The 13,870-nt window shown below is 39.3% G+C and overlaps 1 protein-coding gene across 2 annotated transcripts in view; it reads right to left on the bottom strand.

Annotated features, from left to right (window-relative positions):
• Window positions 1-689: 689 nt before the first annotated feature.
• The window catches only part of ZFPM2 (zinc finger protein, FOG family member 2), a 309,239-nt gene continuing 296,058 nt past the window's right edge, over window positions 690-13,870 (bottom strand). For both annotated transcript variants that reach the window (XM_041470882.1, XM_041470883.1), the window contains 3 exons: window positions 12,826-13,032; window positions 8,251-8,475; window positions 690-4,167 (listed from right to left, as the gene is read on the bottom strand). In XM_041470882.1, the coding sequence (XP_041326816.1) occupies window positions 1,676-4,167; window positions 8,251-8,475; window positions 12,826-13,032 (2,924 nt within the window). In that variant the 3' untranslated portion in view covers window positions 690-1,675. The remainder of the gene's footprint in view (window positions 4,168-8,250; window positions 8,476-12,825; window positions 13,033-13,870) is intronic.

Below are 13,870 nucleotides of genomic sequence, written 5' to 3'. Positions count from 1 at the left end.
CTTTTATGTAGCTTGTTCTGAGTTGTTCTTTGACTGATACAGGAACTAAAATACAGCAGTTTATGTAACTATTCAGAACATGGTTTTGCTTTCAAATTTGTAGATGAAAGTGCATCAATAGGTCATTTTTATAATCTTAATTTTTTTCAAATGAAAACGGTGTAAAGGAGACCAAATAATTGCAAGTGAATGCTACTAATTGTGCATTAGTTCAGACTTTAATATAACATAAATTATTTACTAATATATCTATACTGAATTAGTGGAGCAAATTGCTGTTCTCTTAAATGAATCATGTTTTTCATGTAACAACACTGAACTCATGAAGAATTGCACCAGAGGTATTAGGAAGGAGATTGTTCCACTGGATTTGACATATGGAGATGCTGTCAGGGAAGTATGTGTTTCTTGGCACCAGCAGTGAGAACAGCCTTCCTGGTTTCAGACCCTCACATTTAAGTTTTAGTTCACTAGGCAGTCTTAGATGCAGTTGCACTAGTGACCTGTCAGCAGGGACTCTCTGGAAGTGGAGGCATCCTTTGTACTCATTGTCTCTTTGAATACTTTGCTCCCACTGAAGAGAAGGCAATGTTAGCTTGTTCCTAAGAACTTTTTCACAGTTTGTGAACTCTAAATCAACCCTGAAAAACAAAATTTTAAAAAAATTAAAGAAATTACAGCCAAACTTCTCCAATTATCTGGAATTTTATTCCATCCATATACATGCATAGTAACAACATTTGTTGAGAAATTATTTCTATCAGAAGTAGAACATTATCTTTGTGATCACCAGTTGCAGTATTGCTACTCTTATATTTAAATATATCTTATATATGAATTAGATTCATAATTGCAGCATTGAGTTTAGGGTTTTGTTTTAGACTGTGCCTTTCAAAAGATAAAACTGATTGATATGACCTCATTTCTTACAATACTGCTTCCAGTAATTTTGTTCATTCTTTATAAAGTATTGCATTTAACAGCAAAGGTTTAAAAATTGAGACAGAGATGCATCAGCGAAAGAAAATACAAGTACTATACAAGAAAGAAAATGCCATCTTCATTTAACGTACGTTTCAGATTAAGAAAGTGGACAGAAACATACTGCTACATACAAATGCAAAGCCTAATGACTAAGGTACTGTATGTGCTAAAATATAAAGTGCAAACTGAGCCCAATTGTTGAAAAAAATTGAAATTTTAAGGCGAACTTTACAGCATAGTTGAAACTTCTTTGCAAGTTATATTTTAGCATATACATATATCTGCAACAGCATATAAGAAAAAAAATCAGGATACACAAGTGCTTTTGAAGCTATTTCTAAAATGCTTTTCTGTATTGTTTGCGACTATTTTCTTTAAAATCTACTATACAGTGCAAACCATATGTGCTACACAATAACTATACAATAACATTACAAATGACTTTAATATAAAGTTTTTAAATAAAAAATAACATAACTACAGCTATGAATACTGCTGGTAAAATAAATTAATATTTTTGAAAATGGCACCAATAATACACTTTACTAATGGACTGTAATGAAATTACACCTTTAAGTCTTCAACTCAGCAATAGTGAAATCTCCTGATTGTCCAGATGTAATTCAAACAGCTTTCTTTAAACTGCATGGAACAATATGCTAAACACATGTACCAAAGGTGACCAATTGTTTCATTTGACATGTTCTGCTGCATGTGAAGAGCAATAAAACTTCTTGTGAGTTATAAAGTTTGAGAGATTGTTGAACTGGATGTCACACAGTCGGCAATACTTTCCACTGGTTGGAGCCTGGCTAGAGCCATTCACACCTTTAGCTATACTAGACAACTGTTCCTCTGCTGTAGGAATTGCTGGAGAGACGTTTTCATTTGTAGCTAAGGGATTCTCAGAGATCCAAGAAGGAGACTTGTGCCCATCTTCATGCGGAGGATTCTGGGAAATGTTCTCTTGCTGTGGGTTAGCAGCAGGTCTTTCCTCCTGTTTGAGTCCCCCATTAACTATTACCATGCCTCGGTTTTTCGGCAGTAGTGGAAGAGATTCTTTCTTCTGCACAGCACATCCATTTGAAGGCGCCTGGCCTTTAGGAGATTCACTTTCTGTATTTGTGCTTTGATCTAAATCAGTGTTATGAATGACGAGAGAACCGGAAATGTAATCACTTGGCTTTATTCCATAATATGGAGAAAGCTGATCTGCTCCTTTAGCTTTCTTTATTGCTCCAGGGTAAAGGCATTGTGGAAGAAACAAATGTTTGTTTTCTTCTTTTGTAGCAATAAGCTGGGCCGCTTCACTAAAGACTTTCAGTCCTTGAAGTGTTGCTAAGTGTGTGGAAAATAAGTTTCCATTAGGAGAGGACTGTTTTGAATTTCCATTTTTTTCACATTTGATTATGCTTCTCTCATAACTGACATCTGGGCTGTTTCTTTCACTTTCTGGGTTTTGAAACACCTTACTGTCGAGTTGTCCCAGGTCACCACGCTGATGAGCAGTGACAGGACAAAAATTCTGCTTGTGAGCCAGGTAGTTCTCTACCTTGTTAAAACTGATCTTGCATACGGTGCACTCATGGTAGTCCAGCAGCCTTTTGGGAGAAGTGGACGTCCTCTCTGACGGGGGTAAGCATTTTTTACTGAGATCAATTGGCACATCCATCTCCAAGCAAGACACGGTGGAGTGGGCAGTATCACACTTTGAAACTGGAACACACTTGTTAATAGACAGTGATGTTTCCAGATGCTTCGAGACTATTCCTGGAAAGATATCACATCGTGGGTGGTAACATTCCCCAAGACCTTCTGTTGACTCTTGAGTAGATGTACAAGGATTGCCAAGATTAGCAACTTCTAGAAATCGCTGTTGAACTAGTGGTGGCCTCTGCTCTTGCTCTGGTAAGCACATCTCATACATCTTCCTTCTCTTCCGAGTACGCATTGTTCTCTGCATGGCAGGCACTTTGTTGGAAGCGGACCTCTTCAGCGGGGGATCGTGGCGAGTGGCACAGTAATACTGCTTGTGGACCATGTAGGTCTCGTGTCTGCTGAAAGTAATATTGCAAGCTTCACACGTGGTCTTGTTAGGGTCACTCTCCCCCTCTACTAAGGGAGCATTGGGATTCTTCACATCAGGAGGTTTTCCATTGATCTTCTCATCATTGTTGCTTGCAGTTGACACCTTCTTAGGCTGTGCAGTAAAGTCTTTTTCATGACTTTTATTGTTTGGCCCAATCAAATCTAAAACATTGGAAGAGTTTAAGCAAGATGTCTGCAGAAGTTGATTTTCTGGATCTGATGTGTGAGGAGCTGGATTCAGGATGTTTATAGAGCTTTGACCATTACTAGGACTTACAGCTTCAGGCATTTTTTCTGGAACACTGGAAAAATCTGGTGACTTTGCCATCTGCTGCCATCGGCTGCTGCAGTAATGCTTTTTGTGTACCAAATAGTTGTCCAAATTATTGAATGTTATGTTGCATTCAAAACATGTTGCCCCTTTAGGCATCAAAGGACTGTAAATTACAGGTGGGTAATTGCTACTTCCATGCCTCAGCCTCCGATGGACCAGCTCTGACATTTTGGCTAATATCTCTGAAGCCTGAGGAACCACAGTGATGTCTTGGGGAAAAGCAAACTGAGAAAGAAAAGGTCCCATTGGGAAAGAAGGACCAATATTAGGCTGAACTGGCGATGAAGCAAGTCTTGGACTGGATGGTTCAGATTTTATTTTGGTATATGAAAAACTCTGCTTATTTGCGGCAGGCTGGGTTTCTGGTCTCTGGTTTGGAAGGAAAAGTGGAGCCTTTTTTTCACATTTATCAAGCTCTGTATCAGAACTTGCATCTTTAGTCTGCATGGTCTTTTGGCTCTGGGGAACATCATTTCTGCTCAACAGGTCTGTTGCTGGCTGTAAACCTTCTTCATTTCCACTTGGAGAATGTTCAATGTCACTTTCTCTCTGAATTTTGTTGCCAGAGACATGTAACTCTTGGTGCTGCAGTAGCTCTCTCTGAGTTTGGAAGCCAAAATGGCAGTGATTGCATCTAAAGGCAGCTTGAGTAAGATGCGAGAACAGGTGCTGATGAAAGTTAATCACTGAATCTGCAGTGTAAGTACAAACTGTGCATTTCAGACTAGCACCGGGTGGGAGAAATTCTTCCATTTTCACTCCTACAGAAGAGACAAGCAAAATACAAAACAAAGTGACCATTTTGCCCCTCATGAAGAATACTGGGAAATCAGCTGCACAGAAGGTACAAATGCAGTGAGAATGACTAATTTTCATCTAATGAGATGGTATTAGTCACCCTAAAAATACTTGAATTGGTTTTTCCTTGAACTGCTAGGTTATTCCCAGACTTTTGCTCTGCTTTGGAGAGCCCTAGTATTTGCATGCATTCATCAGAGCTGCAGGGAGAGAAAGAACAAGGGAAGGGAGAAAAAATAGACTGGACTTATTCTAAGTGAAGGGTCTCAGAAATTACAGTTACAACTAAAGGGACACGTTATGTTCCCCGTACATAATCACTGGAAATTTTGAATGCACAGAAAGCACACCAAGGCCAAGAGGTTCAAGGTTATGATGTAGTTTGAGGTACAGCCCTCAGTGTGCCTGAAAGCCACAGACAAAGCCTAAGTAGTGTTTTGAGTGGTACTGATGCTCAGCTCTTTGCTTGCATGGGTTGTCTATAGTGTGGGAAGAGGTTACAGCTCTATCCTCATCAGAACTGTGCTCCTTGTGAAGGGAGCAGGAGCAGTAAGACATGGCTTCACTGCCATTTTATCTTTCACATATAATGGCCATTGGCAACTACTGCTGTAATATGACACCTTTTCCTCATGAAATCACTACCACTTTATCAAGAACAATACATTCAAAGGCATCTTTCAATCACCAATTAAACAAAAAAACTCCATGTTTCGTGGCATTATGAAACTGCAAATGCTTTAAAAAAAGATAAGACCAGATTTCTCTACTGCAACAACACAGATTCTAGTTACATTTTATAAATAGAAACTGAAAAAATATTGATAGGAATCATATTCAGAATTCAAAATGAATACTTTTTTTATCTACACATACACCACACCTCAGTCAGGTAAAGCAGGTGTGTAGGAGTTGCACAATACAAAACTGTAAGGATGTTGGATGTCACTCTGTGGGTAGTCACATTGCTGTACCTGGAGGTCGTCGCTTCTTCCCTAGCATCAGTGACCCCCCAAGTTGGGAGTGACATCTGAAATTTGACCTGCTCTTGGCCTCAGAGGCCAGAAGGGAACCAAGGAGATACACAGCACTTTACTCAGCACACTGTTTCCCATCAGGCACTCTTTCCCCGGGAGGCCACATTAGCCTTTAGCCCCTCCACTGACATGAGATGGTGCTTCACATGCTTCCCCATCGTGTGGTACAGTGACAGCAGTCTCTATGGGACTTTGCATTTCAGTCAGAGTTCTGCATTACAGTGGTGTAGGTCTGCTAGAGCCTCCAGTGAGAACAGTAATAGCAGTTGAAGCAAACACAGGGCTTCCAAAGATTGCAAGACATTTGGAAAATGAATGTTTCATTCCTCCTGCAGAAGGTGTTATAACTTGTGATAATCTGTATAGAAAAAGAAAGACTGGCAGGATAGTAAAGAGAGCAAAAATTATTGAATAGACTGGTTTGTGACTAAAAAGAAAGGGAAAGGCCTGAGGTTTAGCCTCTCTTCTAGGAAATAACTAAAGATTCTTACTGGAAATTCACCACAATCTCAGATCTATGCCTCTCAAGGAACACAGATCTCTAGATTACATGCAGACATGGTCACTCACAGCTCATGGCTCAAAACCCTCAATGCCTAAGCCAGTGGTATGTCAATAAATGCAAATAGTTGAAGCAAATATTTTGCACAATGGCTAATATTTCAGTTTTCCTCTGCATGGGGAGAAATTCATCTGTAATCCTCTCAGAGTATCTGGTTATAATTACCAGGCTGTAAGACACACTGGGTCTGCATGCACCTGATCTTATTGAAGCTATTGTAACCTAGTTCTGCTGGTTTACTGAACAGTGAAATATCTGCTAGGCAACAAACAGAAAACTGCAATAGCCTGACAGTATCTGAAGCACAGAAAGGTCTGACCTCTAAACCACACAGAATCACTAGGCTGGAAGAGACCTTCAAGATCGTTGAGTCCATCCCAGCCCTAACACCTCAACTGAACCATGGCACTGAGTGCCACATCCAGTCTTTTTTAAACACATCCAGGGATGGTGACTCCACCACCTCCCTCACAGCCTTTCCTGCATCCACCAGGAGGGTCACTTGGTCATAAAAGGAGACCAGGTTAGTCAAACATGACTTTTTAAAGATGACTTTCTAAATCCCTGCTGGCTGGGTCTGATACCCTGGCCATCCTGTAAGTGCTGCATGATGACACAAAATATAAACTTTTCCATTGCCTGACCAGGTACTGAGGTCAGGCTAACTGGCCTATAATTACCAGGATCCTCCTTCCCACCCTTTTTGTGAATGGGCGTCACACTGGCCAGCTTCCAGTCCTCTGGAACCTCACCAGTGAGCCAGGACTGCTGGTAAATGATGGAGAGTGGCTTCACAAGCTCGTCTGCCAGCTCCCTCATCACCCTGGGATGGATCCCATCTGGGCCCATAGATTTATAAACATCCAAGCAGCTCAGCAGTTCTCTGACTGCCTCCTCTTGGATAATAGGGGGTCATTGTGATGAATGACTAAGGGTTTTCTGTGTTGTCTACATAAAGAAGTTTTCACTCAGCAGTCTTTTAGTCCTTTTCTGGGAGGTACCAAACTCCTCCAAGGCAGTATGTTGCCTTTTAGAATTGCAATTGCTACCCAAGTATCAGAGGAACATTTTTTGCTTCACCAAATGCACAGAGTAGACTATGCATGCCCCAGGAGTTTTTACACTGCAGCCAAATAAGGCTTTCTTCTGTGATTAAAGCACCCATTAATGTCCTTTAGACTCCATTCATTTAGGAGGATCAGGAACACCTGTAGTGCCCTTGCTTCTTTCCAAAAGCAGCTCTGTACACCAGACATCAAACACATGACACACTGACCCTGCAGTCTTTCTTGTTTGTGGGTGCTCTCTGCTACTGAAAACTCCAATGCAAAATGTCCTGCAAACTCTAAACTGGTGTTTTCAGCCCTAATTCAATTCAAAATCGGTCATCTACACCATGTGATGTGGGACATGGTTTAGTGGTGAATTTGAGGATCTCAAAGATCTTTTCCAACCTATACAAACCTATGATTCTTTGTTTTTGTGATTCTAAAACACTGTATTTATAAGAATGGAAAATAATATTTCTATCAAACAATAAGTTTTTTTATGAAACAAATGTCCTGGTAAAAGCACAGAGTTGTGGACCATGATCCTTAGAGCTTCCTGCCTAAGAAGCCTCCTCTAGGGATAAGGAGGAAGATATTTACTTAAGAAGGACGTGTTCTCTGGTTGTGTGTATGTTTGGTTGTAGGAATGTGCCCCCTAATGACAGAGTGGCAAAACTAACCTTTGTCTCCCAAAAAAGGAAAGAAGCCCAGAAGTTTCTCCCAACGATTGGGTGAAAAGCCACCTCACAGGACCTCAGGGACTTCACCAAACACTAGAGAACATCTAATTGGATAGAAGCCAAAAAGTCCCACCTGATCAATCAGGTAGAAAAGAAGACAACAAAAGAGCTAAAGCGCTTTTGTGTTTTTACCAGGAGCAGATCTCTGCACCAGGCTCGAGTTTTTCTGTTTGTTATTTTGCCTTTTATTAAACCTTTTTTGTTTCTAACACCGCAGCAGAAGCCATCCTGCTTATTTTATGCCCCCAAAGCAATAGCTGAGCTATCCTTGGGTGTATTAAGTTTCTTTTGAGGGCTTATAAGAACTGGCCTGAGAAAAACAAACTTAATATTTGGTAGCTGGAATCCTGCAGTAATTTATTGTGTCTGGACTCCTGATCATACCTTCACTAGTAAAGAAATGCTGCCTGTGTATGTGTGTACACACATTAAGAGAGAGACAACGATAAATGAGGATTAGTAGATGAGATAAATGACACTGGTTACTTGGGAGAGGTACTTGGTGTAGAACAGGTCAAAAAGTGTTGGCATTTTGGTATTATCTACATGCAATGTTTGCATATATTTGGAGAGACATTGATCTACTGAATATCTACAGTGAATAATTCTTCAAAAAGCTAAATCTAGAAGATGATACACGAAAATACATGATACTTACCACTGTGAGAATTTAGGTGCATTTCCAGAGCTCTTGCGTTTGAAAAGCTTTTGGTGCACTGTGGAAAGGGGCAGACACTGGATATCTGCTGAGCACTGTCCTCGCTCTCCTCTGACAGCTGTGGCCCCTCTCTTTGCCTCCCACTGCAGTAATACATGAGATGGGCCTGCAGGTTCCGCTCACTTCGGTACCAAATGCCACAGGATTTGCAAGGGAATATGTCCTCTACAAGCAAGTATAAGCAGGTGCAGGTTAGACACAGTTCACTTGGTCCCAACCTATTAACACAGCTAGATTAATTCCCCTCCCTTCCCCATTAAAAAATACTTATTTAACAAAATAGAAAGCAGAGAAATGGGTTTATTAAAATGTCACTTGCAGATGAGAAACTAACATGGGAGACAGTTGGTTCTTTCCAAAGGATATTTTTTTTTAAAGCTGCATAAAGAAAACTGCTAGAAGCTTTTGGTATATAATTACTTTTAAAAATTAAATGAAATTAAATGTTTGTTGGGAACATGAAATACTAATTAAGGAGCTATGTGGTATTTCCAATACATCACTACTCATTAGGTGACATCTTTTAATTTTTTTTCCTGTGTGCACAAGATTTCCAGCTCTGGGCCTTGGACTTTTTAAGTGCTAACTACAGATCATTCTGAAGAATGTGTATTTTCAGTATGCTTATACATTTATTACTGTAAAATCCTTTTGTTCTGATATCCAGGAGGCAAGACTAGACTACTTTTCCTTAAGATCCTGTCATATTGAATGTGATAACATTCTAAGCAGCATGTCTATTTCCTTGGTTCCTATTCTTATTAATTATAGAAATTGAAATTTCCTATGTATTTTTTGTCCTCTTGTTTTCAGTAAATTGTTGTGTTTCCACTTTTCATTATGCATAGAGGTTATTTACTAAAAATAAGGCAATTTTTCATTATCTCCTATCCCAAAGTGTCAGCAGTCCTCTGAGGAGAGACCATGCAGAGGTTGCACAGACTGTTTTCAACAGCAGAAGCTGAGTTTTGATCATGCATAAGAGGCTACTAATGTGAAAAGTAATAATGGATATGGTATTTTTACACAAAGTGCACAGATATTTGTGTGTTAATACCCTGTCAAAGGACACAGAACCAGTTGCGTATCCATCTCAGAAAGACAAAAGATCTATTTGACCTTTCTGAAAGATGAACCTTCCATCCTATCAGTTAGAACAAGAAGAAATCCCTGCTCTTTTGGGGCACATCTACACTAGTAAATTAACCTGTGACGGGATCCATACTTCAACACTGGAACTTGTCTATATTGCTAAGTCATGACAGCAGTCCCTTCTATTCCTTTGGCTTAAGTCAGTGAACACTCTTCCCACTCATTCATAGATTTCAGGAATTATCATAGGCATAGGACCATTCTCTGCATTTGGTGCGGACACCTCTTGACTGCTTTTGAGACTAAGAGAGGATAAAATTATGAGTAACTCCAGACTGTGGCAGCTGACCTCAGGATCAGGCAATTGCAGTCAATATCAAAACACATCTTGATCAACATGAAAACTCCCCCTGACTTCAGAATGCAAAGAGCTGCTAGAGACTGTAATTAACATAGTTTTGAAGAATAGCTGGCTGCTCTGAAAACATGGCATGTGTAGCTGATGATGTAATTCATTACCATCCATGACAATTTATGTTTAATTTCAAATATTGATGTGTATAGGACAACTGCTCTGTTTCACTTCCTTTGGGTGAACAAAGTTGAAGACTCCAACCCATTGACATGGATGAGTCTTTTATTTGCTAAATATTTACAAATGCAGCCAAAATTTACATTGCTTAGTTTGCTTCTCTGATTGCAATGCTAATGCTTGTCTATTTTTCTGATCATGAATTTGCAAAAAATATTTATACCACTACCAATTTCTATTTTTCCCTTTGCCACTGAATAATTGCACACGGATTTCAGACAGAAACACTTAATCGAGCAGTTAGTATTCCAACATACACCACTATTAAAACATTAGTGATACAGCTTGCATCATTTGAAATGTCCAGCTCGCTTTAAAAGGTGACATTTCAACATTTGGTTTTGCCCTCAAATGGTTTAAAAATTTGAACTGTTGGTGTTTCCACAGAAAAGAAAGTCCAAAAGTACTAATAGGAAATTCTGATATGGGCAACTTGTCCTATTTGAGTTCATTTGACTGCATTCCATCACAGAATTGAACTTTATGATTATCTTAATGAATTTGACTTCCAGCCATCTTTATTTCCTATGGGTTAGATGGCCTGGACAGTCTGTAGTGCAGTTATGCACAGTGAATATGTGACTCCCATTATATCCCAAGCATAGAAAATGCATTTGAGGAGTTTTGCATGGTGAGAGGATGGATTTTCAGGGAGAACAATATATAGGGATGGAATCTGAAACTACTACTACTCTAAGGCGGTGCAAAACAGATAAAGGCTACTTGAAGCTAAGGTTTTAATTACTTAAAACCAAAATATTGGAATTTATTTCAATGGATACTTTAATATAATGAAACATTCAGCCTCAAGCTGAGGGAGTCAAAGATTATATTCTAAGTTTGTTTTTAGCAAGTGTTAGGAAACATAAAAAATCCCCCAAACAAGCTACAAAACCATTTTTTTTTTCCAGAGATATAGGAAAAGAATGTTTAAGAGATGGTTCAGTATAAATCTAGAGGTTCATTCAGCTTGTTGCTCAACTTCTAGTTCAAGACTTTAATGAAGAAACTGAATTTTACTAACTCAACAATGAAACAGTGAAAATAGCCCCTCATGATCAGAGGCAGAGTTGGGACTGATATGGAAAGTTCTGAGCAGTAAGACTTGCTATTTTAGCATTTTCCTTGAGTCAAGAACACAGAAGTTACTCTGAGTTGCTGCTAAACATGTATAGCCAGAGCTGATGCACCATAAACTTAAAAGACTCCTCTTAGTAATGTTCAGTGGCTTTCCAGGGCTCTGCAAAAGTCAGTGCTGACAGAAAAGATGTTTCCAGAAATGTGATATCATAGAAATCTGACTACTTTGCCAAAGCCCAGAGTTGGCCTCGTAGATTTACAAGAATATTACCTCAGCTGAAACAAGCAGTGCCCTTTAGGTAAGGCAACCCACTGTAGCAGCTCCCTTTCTGCTTTTCAGCATTCCTTCCTTTCCCTGATGGCTATAAACAGGCCTCCCCCAACAGTGGTAACTTTAGTTAGTGGTGTGTTAGGTGCTTCTGACACCTTATTTTGGAAAGATCCTAATTGTTGGTTCTGTGAGCAGGTATGTCAGCTCACAGCTGCCCCACTGGTGGGGTAGAAATGAATGTGCTTAGCTAAAAGGCATGAGGTTGCTCCAACTCACTCTTGGAAGAGAAGACTTGGATGATAAGGGCATTTGAAATTTTATCTTTAAAAACAGGCTAACATTATTTATGTAGCTATCAAAATTGCTTACCAGAAAATAAGCAATTAAAAAGGAAAAATAAACTGAAAGGAAAACATGGAATGAAATGTGTTACCAGGGATGTTTTAAGTAGCCCTGTGTGAAGAGCTTGAAGATGTTATGACTGTTTCAGGCTCAGTATTATTAGGTGGGAGTCTGAGTGGCAGATCATGTGGTTGCATGTACAGATGCACTGTACTACTACTGTGTTCAGTAGTTCACTATATATAATTATAATACTTAGAAACCATAAGAAGCACGAGGAAGTGCTTCAGCATGGGGTCTAAATGGACAGACTTGCAAAGTGCTGAGAGCTAAGAATGTGCAATCTAGTGATGACTAAGTGGTGAGGATCATGGCAATGGCCAATACATTTGAAAAGTATAAAATACTTTTATATATAAAAGTACATAAAATAAAAATAAAATAGTATATAAAATACTATATACTTAGAAAGGGGGATGAGGAACTAGGGCTGTATAAAGGTAAACAGCAGGTAAACTTTTGCATTAAAAATGTAAACTTTAATTTGAGCTGAATTGTCCCAGTACAGGAACACTCATGTCCCTCCTTTCTAAAGACAGCACTTGAATGCATACTGCATTTTATCCATGATAGAGCCCATTGATGACCAGAAGATGTAAAAACATTCTTGGTTCACCACATTGAGTGGAGATGCTACAATAAATCAGGGCTACTGTAAGGCATGATTTCTGCTGCATTTTGAAACAGTCACTGAAAGGATGTGTTTCTTTTCTTTTTCAGAGTATCACGAATTATTTCCAGAAACTGCAGTGGTAAGCAACAAGCTTACTTGAGCAGCAGAGACTGGACTTTGAGAGCTAGGCGACTTATCTCATCTACTTTTTTAACAGTTTCTAATTCAATTGCCTCTGGGAACAGATCACAGAACCTCCACAGGAGGGCAGGTACTCTGGGTGAGGCTCTTGTCAGACTGCTCTTCCTGCTCTTTTTATCTGAGATGATGGAGGAACAAAAGCACGCTTTGAGCTGTGGTGTGGTTTCTGCGGTCATGAATTCACCATTGCTGCATTAGCTTTTACATGTGCCTTAGAGTACAGTTGTTTTAAAAATCCGCCAGAGAATAGAGTTCCTCACTTACTGTTTACAATAGCTGTAGGCAAAATAGATGCCATGGCAGCTTGCTGCGGGAGCAGCTGTATGGAGTCCAGCAGGCGGGCGGGGTACATGCCTTCTGTCAGAGTCATCTGACTGGCAGCTTGCAGCCTTGAGTCAAAATCCACTACAAAGGCAACCAGCTCTTCACCCTCTGAGATGGCCTTGGTCGTGGTACACCAAAGCTGCCCTCCTGCAGGAAACAAAAAGCAGAAAGATTTAATTGACAATATAAAATTCCAGAATTTACAGCATGAGTACTGTCTTCACAGTTCTCATTTTCTTAAAATTTCCGTGGCTTATTTAAGGTAAAGAGGCATACAGTTTTTACTTTTCCTGTCTTCCTTCTACCAACATAGGAATTTTCATGTATAAGAAAAACAATTTGGGGACCGTTTTCCTAACTATTTGCAGCATGAGAAATTATTTTAATTTTTCATTTTGTCTCCCAGAAAGCCAGCATTATGAAAATCAAGATATAGGTGAAAATAACTTATGCAGCACTTCTCTCATTATCATTTTTACCAAAGTTCCTGTAAATTTTTTCTTAACTCCAAGCTTGTTTTATTTTGAATAGCAAATCACAGCTCAGTAAAACCAAACAGCTGCAAGAAAGAAATCAGATTTCCTCTTAAGGGCGTTCTTCCCCTCCCTTATGTTTGTCACCCTCTTTCTCTAAAAAATCTTCCCTTATGTAATATTCTTCGTAACATGACTGCTTTATCTCTGCTTACACTGACTGAACTTCCTGAAAAGAAGATATGCCAAAGATCTGTTTCATAAAGGCTTATTCAAATAAAGGTTTGTTTAAAAGGGGGGGGAAAGGAGGGGAAGTGGAAGAACTTTCATCAAACAGTAAGATACACTATAGCTCTGTGCTGCAAATGTCACGTGTAGTGCATTAAAAAGAAAATTAACTATGCGAGTACATCTACTAATGTATTTGAATGAGATAGTGAATGCTCATTTATTTAACATGTTTAGACAGGCAAAGCACTTATATTGTGTTATCTACACTCTCAGGCCTAGAT

The sequence above is a fragment of the Pyrgilauda ruficollis genome, unplaced genomic scaffold, assembly GCF_017590135.1.
Source record: "Pyrgilauda ruficollis isolate IOZ18807 unplaced genomic scaffold, ASM1759013v1 scaffold25, whole genome shotgun sequence".
NCBI lineage: Eukaryota > Metazoa > Chordata > Aves > Passeriformes > Passeridae > Pyrgilauda > Pyrgilauda ruficollis.
The sequence above is the reverse complement of the archived record's forward strand: the minus strand, read 5'-3'. Positions and strand labels throughout refer to the sequence as shown.